The 17886-nt window shown below is 41.4% G+C and overlaps 1 protein-coding gene across 5 annotated transcripts in view; it reads right to left on the bottom strand.

The window, feature by feature from the left end:
• The window catches only part of Apc (APC regulator of WNT signaling pathway), a 58777-nt gene that overhangs the window by 16383 nt on the left and 24508 nt on the right, over positions 1-17886 (bottom strand). The window contains exons 7-11 of one of the 5 annotated variants that reach the window (XM_037197050.1): positions 15645-15749; positions 8753-8851; positions 6064-6139; positions 3941-4036; positions 2518-2571 (exon numbers count right to left, since the gene is read on the bottom strand). In XM_037197050.1, the coding sequence (XP_037052945.1) occupies positions 2518-2571; positions 3941-4036; positions 6064-6139; positions 8753-8851; positions 15645-15749 (430 nt within the window). Of the gene's footprint in view, positions 1-2517; positions 2572-3940; positions 4037-6063; positions 6443-8752; positions 8852-15644; positions 15750-17886 lie in introns of all 5 variants that reach the window. The other 4 variants (XM_037197047.1, XM_037197049.1, XM_037197048.1 and 1 more) reach the window with 4 other exon arrangements.

Here is a 17886-nt window from a genome sequence, read left to right as displayed (position 1 = left end):
TATGACAAGAAGAGATGACAGGCAATTCTCTGAACACTGGCAAGCAAATTAATTTGTATAGAGAAAATCCAAACCATATTTATGAAGATTTTCCTTCATCTATTTGCAATTATGAGTAAGTACAGTCACCAAGTTTAAGGTGAAACTTAATGGATGACTGAGTATCTAACAAAGTAAGGGCAAGGAAGACAAAGAAGTCCTCTGGGCAGGAAAACAGTATGTGTAAGGGCCCAACAAGGAGGGGCCACCAACTGAACCTACAAAAATGAGCAGATAAGGACGTTAGGAAAAGGAGTATAATTAGAGGCACACTGTAAGTAGAGTATGATGAGTGCAGTGTGAAGAATGGCTGAGGACTGGAAGTACTACAAAGTACGTAGAACCAGAGAGACAATGGTGTCCTATGTCACAATGAGAAACAGCAATTATATGTTCACTCGTACGTACGGACACACACACACACACACGGACACACACGGACACACACACACACACACACACACACACACACACACACACACGTTGTTGTTTTTGAGACGGTCTCACTATGCATCCCCGACAGACTTGGAACTCCCTATGTAGACCAGACCGGTCTTGAACTCATAGAGATCAACCCCATCTGCCTCCCAAGCACTAGGATTCCAGGTATGTGCCACCATGACTGACTTGAGATATACTCAAGAAACAGGATTAAAGTGCTAGGTATTAAATGTAGGAGATGCCAATGCAGTCATGGATGATTTTCCTAAGATTTTGATTTGAGCAACTGGGTTATTAGAATGCCAAAAGGAACCTTGGGACAGACAGATTTGGGGGTGGAGGTGACAAATTCCATTTGTGAGAGTTCAGTTAGAAGTGTCTAGAATACTATATAAAAAAGGAAGATGACAGATAAGTAGAATGAAAACACATGAAGGGTTTGGTGGTAGTTTGCCTAGCACACATAAAACTTAGGAGGGAAAAGTTAGATTGAAATGTGAATCAGAAAAACACTGGCTGAACAGTGATTAATACAGTAAGTATTAAGGAGCCCTAGGAATAGACGATACAGCAGAGGGACAGAGATCGGGAGCTTAAGGCCTAGCTTCAATGAACGTCAGTATTTTGTAAGGAGAAGTACAGCCAGAGTAAAGGAGAAGGAGCCAGGAACATAACCGATGCTTTGGTGCAAGGCACTGACTAGGGAGTTCACTGAAGACCTGAAGATTGTGGCCCGGACACTGACACTGATGAGATGCTCCAGATGTGGAGAGCTGTGAAGCAGGTCTCACTATCAAGGTAAAACACACTGCTCTGGTTTTGCATAAAATCTTGCCTAGTGTAGTATCTAGATTACTTCCTAAGAAAGTTAAAATGGTCTAAAGAAAGTGCTAAGAAGGCATTCAATTGTCAGAGAACTCTTGTATCCAAATATACCAATTTTAGGATTTGATTTTAAATAAAGATTAAAGCAAGATATGCTGATGAAAAAACTAGTAAAACTTGGAATATTAGATAAAAGAGATCCCTTAATAATTTTAGGCAAGTAAAAAGAAAAAAGTTCAGTGAATTCTGAGGCAAAGACTATATAATTCATAGTTAAGACTATAAAAGGATTCACTGAAATATGATGCAAATTCACAGCTGGCAGAATAAAAAAGTGGATTGCCCTATGAAAAATGAGTATGTTTCAATGCGAAGGTGAGTCTATCCTCCTGTATCTTTGGTATCTGTTAGGAAATAGTGGTCTAGATGGGCTTATTATTGATATGATGTTTCATTACCTTACAGACAAGGAAGATTCAGTTGCTTCAAATGATATTAAACAGAACCCATACTTTAGACTCTTAAACTAAAACTAAGATATTTAATTTTTAAAAGTATAGGTTTTTTTTTGTTTTTTGTTTTTAATCATATGGCTTAGCTAGCCATCATTAGCAGGGGCTGCCCTATTCTAAAATGAGTATTAGGGGTCCACATCAATATTTTGTAGACTGATATTCCAGTTTCACAATCATAAGCATCACATAGACTGTTTATTAAATGGGATTCCTAGGGTCCTACTCTGGGGTCTGTGTGCTACAAGACTGGAAAATCTATCTGGCCTGGCAAGAGCTTCTGCTGACTGTTATGATCTAGAAATGTTGTGAAATATTAATGTAAATAAATTATGTTTTACTGGAAACCAGGGAATGTCTTAATCATTTGACAACTCCAGGGTCTAGCACACTTTCTGGGACAGGCTTGGGAACTAACACTATCTGTCATGATAGCACAATCTGAACGTCTGGTACTGACCAGCCCTGACAGACAGGCGCCAGGGCTCGCTGACTGGGTTTAAGAACTCTCCTCCTCTAACAGGGACTGACACCTTCCTTACTCTTCCCTGCCGGATCCCTGTGCTCGCACACTCTCCTGTGACTCACAAACCTTACTCTCCTTCTGTCCCAGTGGAAACTGAAGGCAGGAGTGAGAGGAAGGTGACCCCTGTGGCTACGTCCCCACAGTCACACCCAGAGGCCCCATCCTGCTCCTCACCTGAAAGCCCCTGACCTAGCTCCTGTGATGAAATGCCCCGGGGAGCCTTCCTACCTGAAGAAGAAGAGGAACAAACACTGAGTCTAAGTTTTATTCTGAAATTCAGATAATTAATGTGTCAGTCCTAGTCTCTAGTCCATTGGAACATATGAACACTTACAGAGAAATCTTTGCAATATCTTAAAACTGAGTACTTTTCCTGTTGTTAGTTTTACCCCTTTTCATAATTATTGGCATTAGGGAAAAAAATTCACAAATGCTGAGATTGTACTGAACTGGGGAAACCCCTAAGATTAAATAAGGTTTCACAGAAAGAGGATCGGCTGGGCCTTCGGGAAGAAAAGCATGGCTGGAGGGCAGGCAGGCCGGCCTCAACCACAGAGCACAGAGTTCCTTCCGCCCAGGGACACTCCTGCAGGGCAGTCTGGACTCCACAGCACGTGATGAACGACACCGACGAGGGTGGAAGAACACAGCAGGGCCAGGACGTAAGGGACACAACAGCACAAAAGCATGGGGACAGCGCTCGCTCCCAAGACAGAAACTGTGTGTGCCTCCTGGGTGTGGGTGCCTGCGGAATCTCGCTGAGATGGCTCAGCGGGACACAAGTGGTAAACGTGTGTGCAAGATCAATCTAGAAATGAAAGAAAAACCATTTCATGAAAAAAAAAATGGGTGCTCAATGGCTACACAGGGTTTAGAGGATATGATAATATGTACCTAAAAAGGAGTACTTTCTCCAAAATTAATGAAATACTTCTAACTTCAATTAGAATATGTTTTTCTACATATACTAGTTTTAACCATGGTGGAAATCCAGTAAAATACTGATAGCCATTAAGGGAAATTAAAATGTTAATAACTCTTCATCTAAAGTGACTGACAAATTGTATGAGCAATAATTTTTTTCCCCCTGAGACAGGGTTTCTCTGTGTAGCCCTGGCTGTCCTGGAACTTGCTATGTAGACCAGGCTGGCCTTGAACTCAGAGATCCGCCTGCCTCTGCCTCCCAAGCACTGGGATTAAAGGCGTGCACCATCCTGCCTGGCCAAAAACAATGATGTTTTAACAAATAATTCAAACTGTCCTCTTCATCAGAGGTGACACAGGATCTACCTGGGCAACAGGGACAGGGGTGGTCCACTTGGAAGTTTTTCCAATCTTTGGTTAAGATTTTAAAAATTGAAGTTGGTTTGTAGGAGAGTAGACATTTCTGTGATTCAGGACCCTTTCTCCCACGGAGACCAGGGTCCAGTGCTATTTTTCTTTTTTCCTATGCGGATGGAAGCAGCCGATCAAAGTTAGTAGCCTTACATTATCTCGACTTATCTGTCTACATTTAGAATAATGACAAATTTCTTTTGTTGTTTTAAAAATTCAGCAGTATTTATCTATCTGGCATTAAGAAACCTTTTTATCTTACCAAGTTCATTCATTGCATGTCTATGCTCTTCATCAAATGAAAGTTTCATTAGAACACACACAGCAGGACAGATCTGATGTTCAACAGGAGCAGGCACTGAAAAATAAAATCACCTAAGCCGTGACCTCTGTTAGCTTAGAAGGATGCTATTAGACTTCTCAGATGTGCAGCGTTAGTACTATGTCCCGAATGTATAGAAGGGTAGCAGATGGACAAGTCTCTGCTGAATGACGAATACACACCACAGCTGCGGAACAGCAACCGTGTCAAGGGTCCTGTGCCGCAGCATGCTCACCGCCTGCCAGCCTTGAGCAAGCCTGCCAGACTACTCTCCCACAGGTTTTGCTCTAGCTCATGTGTGTAATCATTTTAAATGATTTTTCTATGAAAGAAAAAGCACACTTTGGTATAACACTGTTGGATTTTGTTTCTAAGGTAAGTGTAAGCCACCATGATGGTTATGGATTAAAAGCTATGGTTGCATATAAATGTGATACCTAGCAGAAAGTTTCCTATATAGACATATACATAGTAAAAATGATATCCAAAATTCACTTACATCTTTAATATCATATGCAAGGTCTCAAGTCACTATTTGACACAAAGTATTTTTAAAGTTTTTTTTCAGGAGCAATAATATGACTTATTAAATAATTGTGGGTACCCCACCATCAATCAAGAAAGGAATGTTCTCCAAACAAAGTGTCTATTAGCTCTCACTCCAAGGCTCCCTAAGTGGATTAAAAACCATCATCCCAGCTCTTTTTCTTATACATTTTTAAGATTTGAAATAATTGTTACATTAAGCTTAGAAAAACTGTGCTATATAGGTTCAAGGACATATGCCAATGTTTTTAGCTAAGCCTCATTTCTAAGTTTCATTTCTCAATGGAGACGCTAACAATGTCCTTGTACTACATCAAGGCTACTGTGAGGACCAAGAAACAAGAGGTAGTGTGGGCTCAGGGAATGCTGATAAGGAAATGTACAGGTCACGGCTTCATTGCTAACAGCTGAAGGAACTCATGTAAAACCACCTTCCGCTCACAAGGCCACTCAACTGCTCACACTGATTTCAGCTCTACTAAGCACCCTTTTCTTTCTGTGGCGCTTTGCAACAGGGTCTCATGACAGAGGCTGACTCTGAATTCTGTTTAGTCCAAGATGACCTTGAACTCCTAAACCTCTTGTCTTCATCTCTCAAATGCTAAGATCACACACATGAGCCATCAAAGCAGCTAGCTTTAAGTTTTCATGACTACAGATTTCTTTTGGCTTGTTCTTCTGGAAAGCTTGCCTGAGGTTCTAGCAGGGACTGCGCTTCTTATAGATCCCTGACTGAATGAAGGTCCCCCTCTTCTAGGGAAGGTCCCCCTCTTCTAGGGAAGGTCCTCCTCTTCTAGGGAAGGTCCCCCTCTTCTAGGGAAGGTCCCCCTCTTCTAGGGAAGGTCCTCCTCTTCTAGGGAAGGTCCCTCTCTTCTAGGGAAGGTCCCCCTCTTCTAGGAAGGTCCCCTCTTCTAGGGAAGGTCCTCCTCTTCTAGGGAAGGTCCTCCTCTTCTAGGGAAGGTCCTCCTCTTCTAGGGAAGGTCCTCCTCTTCTAGGGAAGGTCCTCCTCTTCTAGGGAAGGTCCTCCTCTTCTAGGGAAGGTCCCCTCTTCTAGGGAAGGTCCTCCTCTTCTAGGGAAGGTCCCCTCTTCTAGGGAAGGTCCCCTCTTCTAGGGAAGGTCCCCTCTTCTAGGAAGGTCCCCTCTTCTAGGGAAGGTCCCCTCTTCTAGGGAAGGTCCCCTCTTCTAGGGAAGGTCGTCCTCCTCAACTGCATACTCAGTTTGGGGGAAGCAATAAAGCAGTGTGGGAGCAAAGGACCGCCTGCCCAGCCATATCACCCTCACATCTGATTTGCTTGTTCTGTTTTGATTGCACAGTAGTACACATAACATTTTCCTTTGTTAAACATTTTTAGGGCAATGCAGATTTAAGCCTTTAATGTGTTAGCAGCATTAGCTAGCTAATACAGATCCCTTCTATTCATAAAGACAGCATTCTAACTAAAAAGAGTTTCTAACCTACAGCTTACATATGTATGCTTTGAAACATGCAATGCGATGTATACTACGGAGAACATACTTGGATTTTTGTCCTGGTCCATGCCTTGTTCATGGGCTTCCTGCCACTCCCAACAGGTTTCACAGTAAGCGCGTATCTGTTCCAAAAGATGAAGGACTCGGATTTCACGCCTGCCTCTCTTGTCGTCAGGCTGTGAGTGGATGATGTTGTGGAGTGCTGCACTGGCCCTGGCCCGAGCCTCTTTACTGCCCCGGGAATTTCCCAACAATACCGAGTCTTTGTCATTGCCATGTAAAAGCTGGATGAGGAGAGGAAGACATCCAGACTGTCGCATGGATATACAGCTGTCTTGGGAGCTAGACATAGCTAGCAAAGTTCGCGACATATCGTCCTTATCATGAGTACCAAGCATTGACAACAATGAGTACACCATTTCCACCTGTGGGCCAAATGAGTTTAGAAACACATTATGACTTTAATACCCAAAAGCCAGATTAATGAAGTGATGAATGGGATTATTTACTAAATTTATTAAAAATTAAAACAAAACAAAATAGAAAAAAAAAACCTTTCTGGATGAAGTGATGAGTGCTATTTCAAGATAACATCCACAGTTGATTTATGTGAATAAATAATAATATTGCAAACTGTTGAAAAAAAAAAGTAGGTTCTTACAGGATTGAAATTGCTATTTGCCTGCATCAGCTAAAGCTAACTGATTACTATGAATGAAAATAATTAATTTTTCCTTTCTCTCACATACCCACTGATTCACATTCTCTCTCTTTCTCTGAATGTGTTTTAATTTAAATTTTCTATATAATTTAAAACTTCATTTTACTTCTAAGCAATAGAAAATGCTTTGCAACAATTATAATCTACTAAATGCTAATTCTTTGCAATCATTACATTTCATCAGGATTATAATTACATTTAAATTTGTATGATCTGTTATCATATAAAATTATTTTGTCATAAAAAGAAAAATGCCACAACCACATAGAGAGTGGCAAAGCCAAGAATTGTTATTTTCTATTTTTTTTTAAAACAATTGGTAAGCATTAGTAGCTTTAGCAATAATTAGAAGGATTAACTTAGAAGCAAATTAGAAATAGAAAAACAGCATCCAGTTAGCATGGATTGTTATCAGTTTCCCTTCAAAGTTAGAGGATATTCCATAAAAAAGGAGAGTATTACATGAAGAATGCATCATCTGTTTAAGTCAGAGATCCACAAGAACACATCTGACTGTATCTTCAGACATATTTTTGGTCTTAATAACAGTGGTATATTAGTGTTAGGGGCATCTTGTAGGTAGAGGCCAGGAGTGTTGCTTAATACCCCACAGTGTAACAAAGAACGCCTAGCCCATGTTGCTGAGGTTGCAAAATGCTGCTCTGAATGTGTAAGCACACTTTCCAGTGGTGCTGGTTCTATTATGGCAGTGATGGGACTGTGGATAATGTGTTCTCATCAGATCTAGGTTCAAAGTTTGGCTCCATCTCTTTTAAGAAGCTCTGTGATACTGGTTAGTTTACGTGATGTCTCTTGAGCATCAGTTTTCTGAGCTGCAAAGTGGAGGGACTTACATTACACAGAAAACTATATAAAAATAACAGTCTGGCATTCAAATTGTATAGCAAAGCCTGGCTATTCTTATGCACCAATCACTTCTAAAGGAAATGCACCCTGACTGCCAGTGTCCATGTGCCAAGAGTCAATACTGTGTTGATGCTGAACCAATCCGGTCAGCTGTCAATGCTAATGTCCCAGGCAGCTTCTTCCTTTTCAATTTCTCCCTCAGAGGGATAAGAATACAAGTGTTTGAGAGAATTGGGGAGAATGTAGAGGCAACTCCTTACTGGCATACCTCGGAGCAGTCCCAAATAGAAACTATCATGGATTAGCACTGATTACTCAAGTTCATTTCTTTAATTTTTAATGTTTCTTCTTCTTAATAAATCGAGTCCAGAGCCTTGGGCATGCTAGGCAAGCATTCTACCAATGATTTCTATCCCTAGCCCTAAAATTCATTTCTTAAATTAATTGTTTTTTTCAGTGATCTCTAAGCACTGCCATATTATTTGAAGAGAACACAGAGTATGCTAGGAAGACAATGTAATTATTTAGTTCTGACTGAAAGCATATCGCTCAGAATTCCATCTTAGTAAAATATTAAAGTGATTTACTTCTCACACATTTCCCCTAATCTTAAAATATTGGTTGCACTGCTAATGTTCAATTTCAATAATTTTTTCTCTCCATTTCAATAAATATTCATTAACAATCATTTGCAGATACTATCGATGCTGAAGACAGAGAAAAACAATCTGTTTTCTAAGACAGAGTTTCCTGCCAACTGTTAATGATAGGGACAAAGGAAGCAAAGGGCTAAGGGGACTCGAGGAACTAAGAAACGTCTTCTGGAGACGCGTGCTCAAGTCCTGGGCTGTGCCAAGTCAGCGGCAGGCACAGCACAGGAGAGGACAGGCACGGGGTGGGGTGGAAAAGTCAGTCTGGCTGGAGCTTGGGATGCTAGCAGGTAAGTGAATAATGAGCTGAAAAAGAAATCAACAGGCACCTAATTCGGGAGTTTTTGTAAGTCTCATTTTCTCTTGTTTATGTTTCTTTGTATAAAAACGTCACTCCCCCCCAGGAGACTGAGTCAGCATCTTTAGAGAATGTCCATAAAGACCATCTTAGCAAAGCATTCCTAGCCGTGGCAAGAGGATTTGCAATCTGGCATTACCTTGGTCCCCAGATGACTTGTCAGCCTTCGAGGAGCAGAGTGTGTGCTGCCAGAACTCAGAACATTGGCTGTTTCATGATCCACTCGTGTGGCTGAACTCTAGAAATGAAGCAGATTCCAAACAGTGTAATTTAGACACAAATACAGGCGACTCCTAAGCTCTCCCAGTTTAGAAGGGCTCACTGAAATTCTATGAGGGAAAGAGGAAAACAAGTAACTGCAGTATGACCTAAGTCAGCGCCCAGCAGAAGACTGCACAAAATCCCGGAGGGAAGCAGGAGGCGGCAGTGACGGCTGTGGATGATGAGAGCTGCATTTATAACAACGAAGGCAGCGCTGCAGACAAACATGGAGAGCGGGGTGGATTAAATAATTGGGGGGGGGGCTTTAAAAGATGTTATATTCAAGCTGCGGGTACTGAACTGTAGGGGGCAGACCAACAAAATCAGAATTATATTTTAAAAAGGACAAAGGACAGGATGGAAAAGCCAAGAGATCAGAAAAGATTTTAGATATAAACCAACAAATTCATGGTCCTTATCTAGGCTCAAAGTCAAATAAAATATGATAAACACATTTGTGAAACAATAGCAAATGAATCAGGACAGGCTATCCAGTGCTATGAAGGAACCACTGGTTTCTTTGGGAATATAATAATAATGCGCACTTTTTCAGGCAGCGGTTCATGAGTGAGTGTTGTCTGAAATAAGAAGTGTTCTTAGTTTGGAAATGCACAGTAAAATATTAATGAAACAAACGATGGAATATTCTTCAGAAACAAAATGGGTAGTTGCTGTGGATATTGCTCTGTATAAATAAAATGCTGATTGGCTAGTAGCCAGGCAGGAAGCATAGGCAGGACAAGCAGAGAGAGAATTCTGGGAAGTGGAAGGCTGAGGCAGAGAGATGCTGCCAGCCGCCACCATGAAAAGATGTTAAGATACCGGTAAGCCACGAGCCACGTGGCAACTTATAAATTAATAGAAATGGGTTAATTTAAGATATAAGAATAGCTAGCAAGAAGCCTGCCATGGCCATATAGTTTATAAATAATATAAGTCTCTGTGTGTTTACTTGGTTGGGTCTGAGCACCTGAGGGATTGGCAGATGAGAGAGATTTGTCCTGACCGTGGGGCAGGCAGGACAGGAAAAAACTCTAGCTACAGGTAGGCAAAGTGGATGTGACCTATATGGGTCACTATTACTTTGCCTTTGTGCCATTTGGAATCACCCATGCATGGCTTCCCCCCTCGTCTATCTTCCTGGACTTGTGCTTGAACTTTACGACTACCTACAGACGTTACCAAAGATCTTCAAACAGACAAGCTGAGACCCCATCAAGGAATGGATTCTATATAAACAAGCAGGGACTAGCCTGAGTCATTTACTTGTAGCCTTTCCTACCATTTAACTTTCTGAGGAAATAAACACAGATCAAGAAATCCTCTTCCTAGCAAAGATATTAGTCTCCTTTATAACCACTAGTCATACACTCAATTATTTAACTATCAATTATTTATCAGGGACTGTGGTATATAAACACAAACTAGACAGGATTTTTTTTTTTTTTAAAAGACAGGGTCTCAATATGTAGCTTTGGCTGGCCTCAAAGAACGCTTGCCTCTGCCTCTTGAGTGCTGGGATTAAAGGTGTGTGCCACTATGCCCGGCATAAATTCTTATTTTTTTTTTTTTTTTTTTTCGAGACAGGGTTTCTCTGTGTAGCTTTGCGCCCTTCCTGGAACTCACTTGGTAGCCCAGGCTGGCCTTGAACTCACAGAGATCCGCCTGCCTCTGTCTCCCGAGTGCTGGGATTAAAAAGTGTGTGCCACCACCACCCAGCTCATAAATTCTTTATATTTGAGGCAGGGTCTTGTTATGTGACCCAGGCTATCCTCAAACTCAGTCTTCCTGACTCAATCTTCCCAGGCTGTGATTACAGGTGTCCACCAGCACTCTTGGCATGACAGAATTTCTGCATTTCTGGAGCTTGTAGTCTAGTGGGAGAAATAAACCTATCAACCAAATAGTCAGACAAATAAATGTAAACCTGAAAGTGTGGGAGTTTTCCAAGGAAGGAGCATGCTATGATGGCCTGCCTCTAACTGAGTGTTGATCAAGTCTGTCTGAAACACACAGGAACGGGGTTAATGGAGCAATAGGAGATGAGAACAGCACTACCCGGAACAGACAGAAGGGTATTTACTGCAGAAAGAGGAAGCCCAGTAAATATGAGGGATCCAGAGGGCACAGTGGCTCAAGTGGTGAGAACAGGCTCTGCCCTGCAGCTGACTGTACATACGGTCAAGAGAAAGATGGTCAAGAATTATCTTTAGTCTAAGAACTAAGAGAGTGTTGGAAAAAGCAATTCACAAGGAGTAGAGTATTTGTCAAGATCATTCTCACAGAGTAAACGGAAGGCAAGTCAGGGTGAGAAGGGGTAAAGAAAGGGCATGTTGTAGGTGGTGCAAGTAACCTATGAAGGCTGGCGCTTGGGGACTCATCTGTGATGCTGAGGACATCAATGAGTTTTCATTCTTAACGAATGCCAGTTTTTATTTCTGGAACAAATACTAAAGTAAATTAATAAGCCTCAAGATGCTGTAATGTATGCAGATTCTATCAAGGTAGGTTGAAAGGCCAGGTCTGGTGGTGCATGCATCAGCCTTTCAAATGGCTGGGACTACGTTTAAAGAAACCTGGCAAAATAAACACTAGGTGCACTGGTGAAGACTACTTGTCTACATTAGGATTTGAAAGCAGTGACTGACAATAGTAACTAAATACACAGTGTTGGTGGATTAGTGTCAAACAAAACAAAAGGATTCATTATTTGAAGGAGGACTAAGTACTGGGTCCTGAATCACTGCTTTCTTTTTTCTCGACAGTGTGTCTCCCTGTGTAGTTCAGGCTGGCCTGGAACTCACTCTGGACTTTTCACTTGCCATCCTAGCTCAGCTTTCACAGTGTTGGGATCACCGGTACGCGCCACCTTGACTCATTTACCCCTTTTAGTAGATCCCTCCTCGGCCATTCTCACACTAAATGAATAACACGAGGCTTCAAACAGGACTCTGGGGAAACCTTACATGACAGAAATGGAAATCAGCACAGTATTTTCTTCTATTTTCCCAAAATAAAAACGCTTTATAGTTGTCATACACTGTAAAGACCTGACACTTACTAAAAAGTTAACAAATGTATAAACAGTAAAACAAAAGCTACAACAATCTCAACAAATGATGACAGCTACCTGTGACACTGACCTAGACATTTCTCTATACAGATGCACATAAACATATGTACAGTGAATTATCTCACTAGCCTTCTTGTGCCCATTTTGAAGCATCTTTAAATAGCTGACTTGTATATATATTTTTAAATAGCTAACTTTTATATATCTTTTAAATTTTTTTGCTTTCTATAAATGTTTGAAAATAATATAATCTTGACTTTTTTGCTGTTGCTCTGAGACAAGGTCTTTTGTAACATAGGCAGGCCTCTAACTGTCTTTGTAGCCAACAGTAGCCTGAACTCCTGATTTTACTGTTTCTACCTCCCAAGTTCTAGGATTATAGACACGTGCTACTATGCCCAACTTTGATCTTGACTTTTTATTTTATTTATTTATTTGTTTGTTTGTTTATTTTTTGGTTTTTCGAGACAGGGTTCTGTGTTGCCCTGGTTGTCCTGGAACTCACCACTGCCCAGCTGATCTTGACTTCTAAAGGTCAAGCTCCTCCTTGAGGACTAACTTTCAGAAAAGATGTTATTCAAGTTGTTAAGTGATGGAAGCAACCAACAATCCTACCCAGGTGTGACGTCTATGAACCATAACAAAAACCAGCGTGGTAAGGGAGCTGGGAGGTGGTAGTGAACACCTTTAATCCCAGCACTCAGGAGGCAGAGGGAGGTGAATCTCTGAGTTCGAGGCCAGCCTGGTCTACAGAGCGAGTTTCAGGACAGCCAGGGCTCCATGGAGAAACCCTGTCTGAAAACAACAAAACAAAACACAACAAAAGAACTCCCTGAGGGTGCACAGTGGCACTCACAGCTTGGCATAACCAACAGTTGCCTAACTGGACTTAAGGCCTGCTAAACAGGAGGGAAATGAAATCATGCCTGGAACTGGAAACCTAGCCAGCTACCCAGGGCAAGTGAGATAATGGATCTTAGAGGAGACTATTACCAATGAATAGTTTACTAAACCAGCAAACTTCCTAACTGCACTCTAGATACTTATCTTTATACCTGCAGATCAGTGTCGCTCTCATCCGTCATCAAAGAAGCTTCTCTTTGAAACAGATGGAGACCATTATAAAAAAGTCAAAATGCAGAAAAACTGACTGTGTGGTGCCTAGCACCCGTGAACACATCTACAACACAACTCTTGACCCTAAAGCACAGGGAACATCTCGGAAGAGACCAGGAAATCTGCTATGAGACTGTGTCTCTTTAGAAAAAACTAGGAAGCTTCAGTCATGATGCACAACAATATGGTTGCTTAAACAAGATCTGAACAAGGACAACATGAACAACCAGGCTAATGTGGAAGGGGTTATCTAGTGGGTGGGGTGGGGAAGAGGCATGCTTAGATAAAGAACTACAGGCAACTAAAAATTTGGAGAGTGGAAGAATTAGTGTTTTTCAGGATGAGTCCCATAATTGGTTATCCAATACCAAGTGGTCAGCCCTGCAATCATGTACATTCAAGCAACACTACACAGAACGAGCAGATTCTGTTTATATACGTCTGTGTTATATATATGCATATATATGTAGTAATAAAAAGAAAAAGAGGTCATGAATTTGAGGGACGGGCACAGATAGATGAACAGTGGAGAGACTGAAGGGCAGAAAGGGAAGGGGGAAAATGATGTAATTATATTTTAAAAAAGATAAAAGCAAAAAAATAATTCCACTTGTAAAAATTTTAATTAAATAACTCATTTTACATTTATGAGTGTGTTGTGGAATACTAGTTTAAGATGTGTTACATTCATTTATGCTGTGGAATATTTGTTTAATGATGCAAAGAGGTGTTGCATTTGTTTAACTCTGTAAAGCTTTGTTACCTTGCCTGCCTAAAACATCTGATTGGTCTAATAAAGAACTGACTGGCCAATAACTAGGCAGGAGAGAGAACTAGGTAGAGCTGGCAGACAGAGAGAATAAATAGAAGGAGAAATCTAGGGAAGAGATTGAGGAGTGAGAAAAGGAGGAGAGGAGAACACCAGGGGCCAGCTACCCAACCACACAGCCAGCCACATAGTAAGAGGGAAAGAAAGATATATAGAATTAAGAAAGGTAAAAAGCCTGGAGGCAAAACGTCGTTAAAGAGAAACAGGATAATTTAAGTTAGAAAGCTGGCTAGAAACAAGCCAAGCTAAGGCCAGGCATTCATAAGTAAGAATAAGTCTCCATATATTTATTTGGGAGCTGGGTTGTGGGGCCCCCAAAGAGTAAAATTAAAACAAACAAACAAAAACAACTACATGGGTGTTTTGTCTGCATGTATGTCTGTGTTTTACATGAATGCTTGGTGCCCTTGAAAGCCAGAAAAGGACATTGGATCCCCTGGGAGTGAAGTGAGCCCTCAGGGGGCTGCTGGGACTTGAACCTGGGTCCTTTGGGAGAATGGGTCAGTGCTGTTAACTGCTGTCCTGTCTCTCCAGCACCTGATCGTGACTTCTGTTGTCTAACAATTTTGTTTCGACGTCCTCAGATACTGAAGTATTCACATTCTTCTGAAACCTACTGATGCTTCTTTTGTGGTTTTTCCACCCACTTCATCATAAAGATTTCCTTCTAATCTTTTTATATTTGCAAGTCTCCATTTGGGATATTTAGTATAATTAACTTTAACTGAACTCTTCTTCCTTCTACACTGTAGGAATACTTAGTTCTCAAAAAAAAAAAAAAAAAAAAAACACAAAACAAAACAAACACAAAAAAAAAAACCACCCAAGAAAACCCCAAAAAACAAAAACACTCAAAACTTCTACTTAACTCTCATTATTCTATCCTACTTCACCACTAAATAATCTTCCTGTATCGTGCTAACTAGTGATGCAGAATGAAGTCCCTGCTTTAGCTCAGTAAAAGGAAACCTTTAAACAGGAAATATTTTAAGCTTTATATATTAATGAATTAATAAAACAGTCTCTTTTTTGGGTATAAACAGAATTATCAAAAGTAACCAAGAAAGACTAAACTAATCTTTTTATTAATAGTAGAAAAATTACCTTATAGTCAATTTAGTGAAATTCTATTTTTCAAATATCATTCATTTACAACATAAAGTGTCTGCTGAAGGAAATTTGAGAAATATAGGACACACCAATGAAAAGCTGTCATATTATTTCGATAAACCACTAATTGAAAATTGGTGGCAATTTGTACAGATGGTAAAAAATAACAGCTAAACACGATAAAGTATATAGCTTATTGTTTATAAGCACCAGAATAACCAGTTATTTTACAGGTAAGATTTATTTCTAGATTTGTGTAATCCTGAAGTACATCAGAAAGTAAAAACTGTAAGAGCCTTTGTGATCATTACAAACCCAGGAAAATGTCTCTGTACCAAGAGCCTTGGAGGAAAGCAGAACTATGCCAATGCAGCAGCAACAGGGTCAACCACTCGGAACTAACCGCTCTCCAAAACTATGCACACCGGGCATGGCGACCAACACAGGAACATCATCGAAGCACAAAAATAGTCCAGCAAACTCAGAAAGTGTATTTCAATGAAACAAGGAGAAAGGGATAGTACTCTGATCCTGAATGTTTCCAGAGACACACATTCTAAGCAAACAGGATTTGTGGATCATCCACCCAACACTCCTTTTTAAATTCTGAGTCAACCTGAAAAATGACATAATGGTTCATACCTGGCCACTACCAGAAGTTGCCATGTTGCTTTCGGCCACTCCTTGACCTTCATGCTGCCGTTCAGCTTCATGGGAGGCAGCTTCATGCTTGCTCTGAGATGACCTCTGTTAACATGGAGTTAGCGTCATTACGTACAAAATGGTGGATGCTTTTACAGCTCACAGCTTCACTTTTCTTCCAAGCTCCTAATGAATCAATTATACAGGCTGACAAAGACACAGAAGTGCATGCTACACTTGCAACTTCCAGCACGGCCTGCAGTCGACTACCCTGGTAAGAGGGAAGAGAAGTCTTCCCCTAGCATTGAGCTGCCTAAGACAAAGGGTTTTCTGAGGGTCACAGAAGCACATCCTCCACCAGACGTGCCCCTCCCACTATCAGGAGTACAACCCTTTCCGCAGGGTCATGTGACCGGGGCATTTAATGGAGCTGCAAATACGCAGTTAAACTACCGCCTAAGCTTACAAACAGCTCCTGCGCAGGCATACTTTACAAAGAATATGTGCACATCTGCTAATGTCATATGAAACCAAATGATAAGGTCTTTGAAACTGATAAACAAAAGAGAAAACTCTGCTAATGTAGTCACCATCTGTTATATGAAATAAAAGTGACATATTATAGCCAGTAAATGTAGTCATTTCAAAATAGATAATACATGGTGACCACTTTGTAAAATAGCATCACAGGATATAAGAAATAAAATAATCTACCACCATCTTTTATAGAAACTCTTATTTTCTTGCTTTAGGAAAATGCTACTCCATTAATATAAAGATTATGCTTTAGAAAGCTGACATAAAAGTGTATCACTATATTTAAAAATGCTTTCCCTAGAATTTTAACCCTTAAGCCATTTAAGAATATGACTTAAAAAATAACTTTACGTGTTCCACTTTCACCATAAACTAGCAACAGCTGTAGCTAAGCAAAGGGAAGTGATTTGGTAATTCAGCAGCAGCAGACCCACATCAACCAGAGTAGAAACACACGGTCTCCCTATGACAAACCGAGCCCAAGATTATGAAGACCACGCAGACACAGCAGCAGGACAAGTGGAGATGTCAATGTGTCTGCAGACAAACACATCACCGCATCCGGCCTAGGCGCCAGGGGACACGGTGCCACTAACCCAGCCTGTCACCCTTCCCTCTCAGCTCGGTCTAGTGGGACGCTGGCAGACAAGGGAAGCAGTAACAAGAGCTCAAAGCCTGACAGGGCTACGAAGGAAAGCTGTGAGGCTACGGCGGTCAGTGCAGCAGTGCTCTTAGAAGTGCCGCTGGAAGGAAGGCGGATGACTAGGAGAAAGAAGACTCTAGGAAAACCAGGGACACGTGCAAAGGAGCAGGAGCAGGAGCAAGTGTGACCTCTTGTAGGTTATCAAAAGGTCACCACATTGCTGAAGTGCACAAGTAAAATGGTGAGCAGAATTGCTCACTGGTTAAGGGCACTGGCTTCCAGAGGCCCCAAGCTAGAGCTCCGGCACCCACAAGGTGGCTTACAACTGTCTACAACTCCAGTCCTAGGGGTCTGCTGATTTCTTCCGGCTCCCACTGACACACAGCAGGCAAAGACACTCATACACATAAAATAATTTAAGCTGGGCAGTGGTGGTGCACACCTTTAATCCCAGCACTTGGGAGGCAGAGGCAGGTGGATCTCTGAGTTCAAGGCCAGCATGGTCTACAAGGCAAATTCTAGGATAGCCAGAGCTACATAGAGAAGCCCTGTCTCCAAAAAAAAAAAAAGAAAAAAAAAAAAAAAAAAAGAAAGAAAGGTAGTTTTTAAAGTGTACTGATTTTGTTGGATTTGCCTTTTCCAAGTTATTCTGAGGCTACCACACCATTGTCTTCACTTTCTTCACTCATAGACAGTCTCATGTAACCCAGGCTGGCCTCACACTTGGATTGAGGATCAGTACAGGCAAATGTCCGAAAAGTGAGAGGCTGGCTAATGAGAAGTCACCTTGCTTGAGAACCACCACGGAAAGTGTTTCCCAGGTTCTGCTGCCAGGGTGCACAGATAGGGTAAGAACTAGTCAGGCTACCCACCCCTCATACTGGCAATACAACTGGATGGGGCTGCCCATGTGGTTCTGCAGGCATGCAACTTCAAGATTTACAGCTCATGAAAACTTGCACTAAGAGTCCAGGAAGCCACTGGGGACATGTGGCAGAGGTAAAGTCCCTGCGAGGAAGCCGGAGAGGCCACTCACGAGGCTGGGAAGGCAAAGCTTAAACT

The sequence above is a fragment of the Peromyscus leucopus genome, chromosome 19 (assembly GCF_004664715.2).
Source record: "Peromyscus leucopus breed LL Stock chromosome 19, UCI_PerLeu_2.1, whole genome shotgun sequence".
Taxonomy (NCBI): domain Eukaryota; kingdom Metazoa; phylum Chordata; class Mammalia; order Rodentia; family Cricetidae; genus Peromyscus; species Peromyscus leucopus.
The sequence above is the reverse complement of the archived record's forward strand: the minus strand, read 5'-3'. Positions and strand labels throughout refer to the sequence as shown.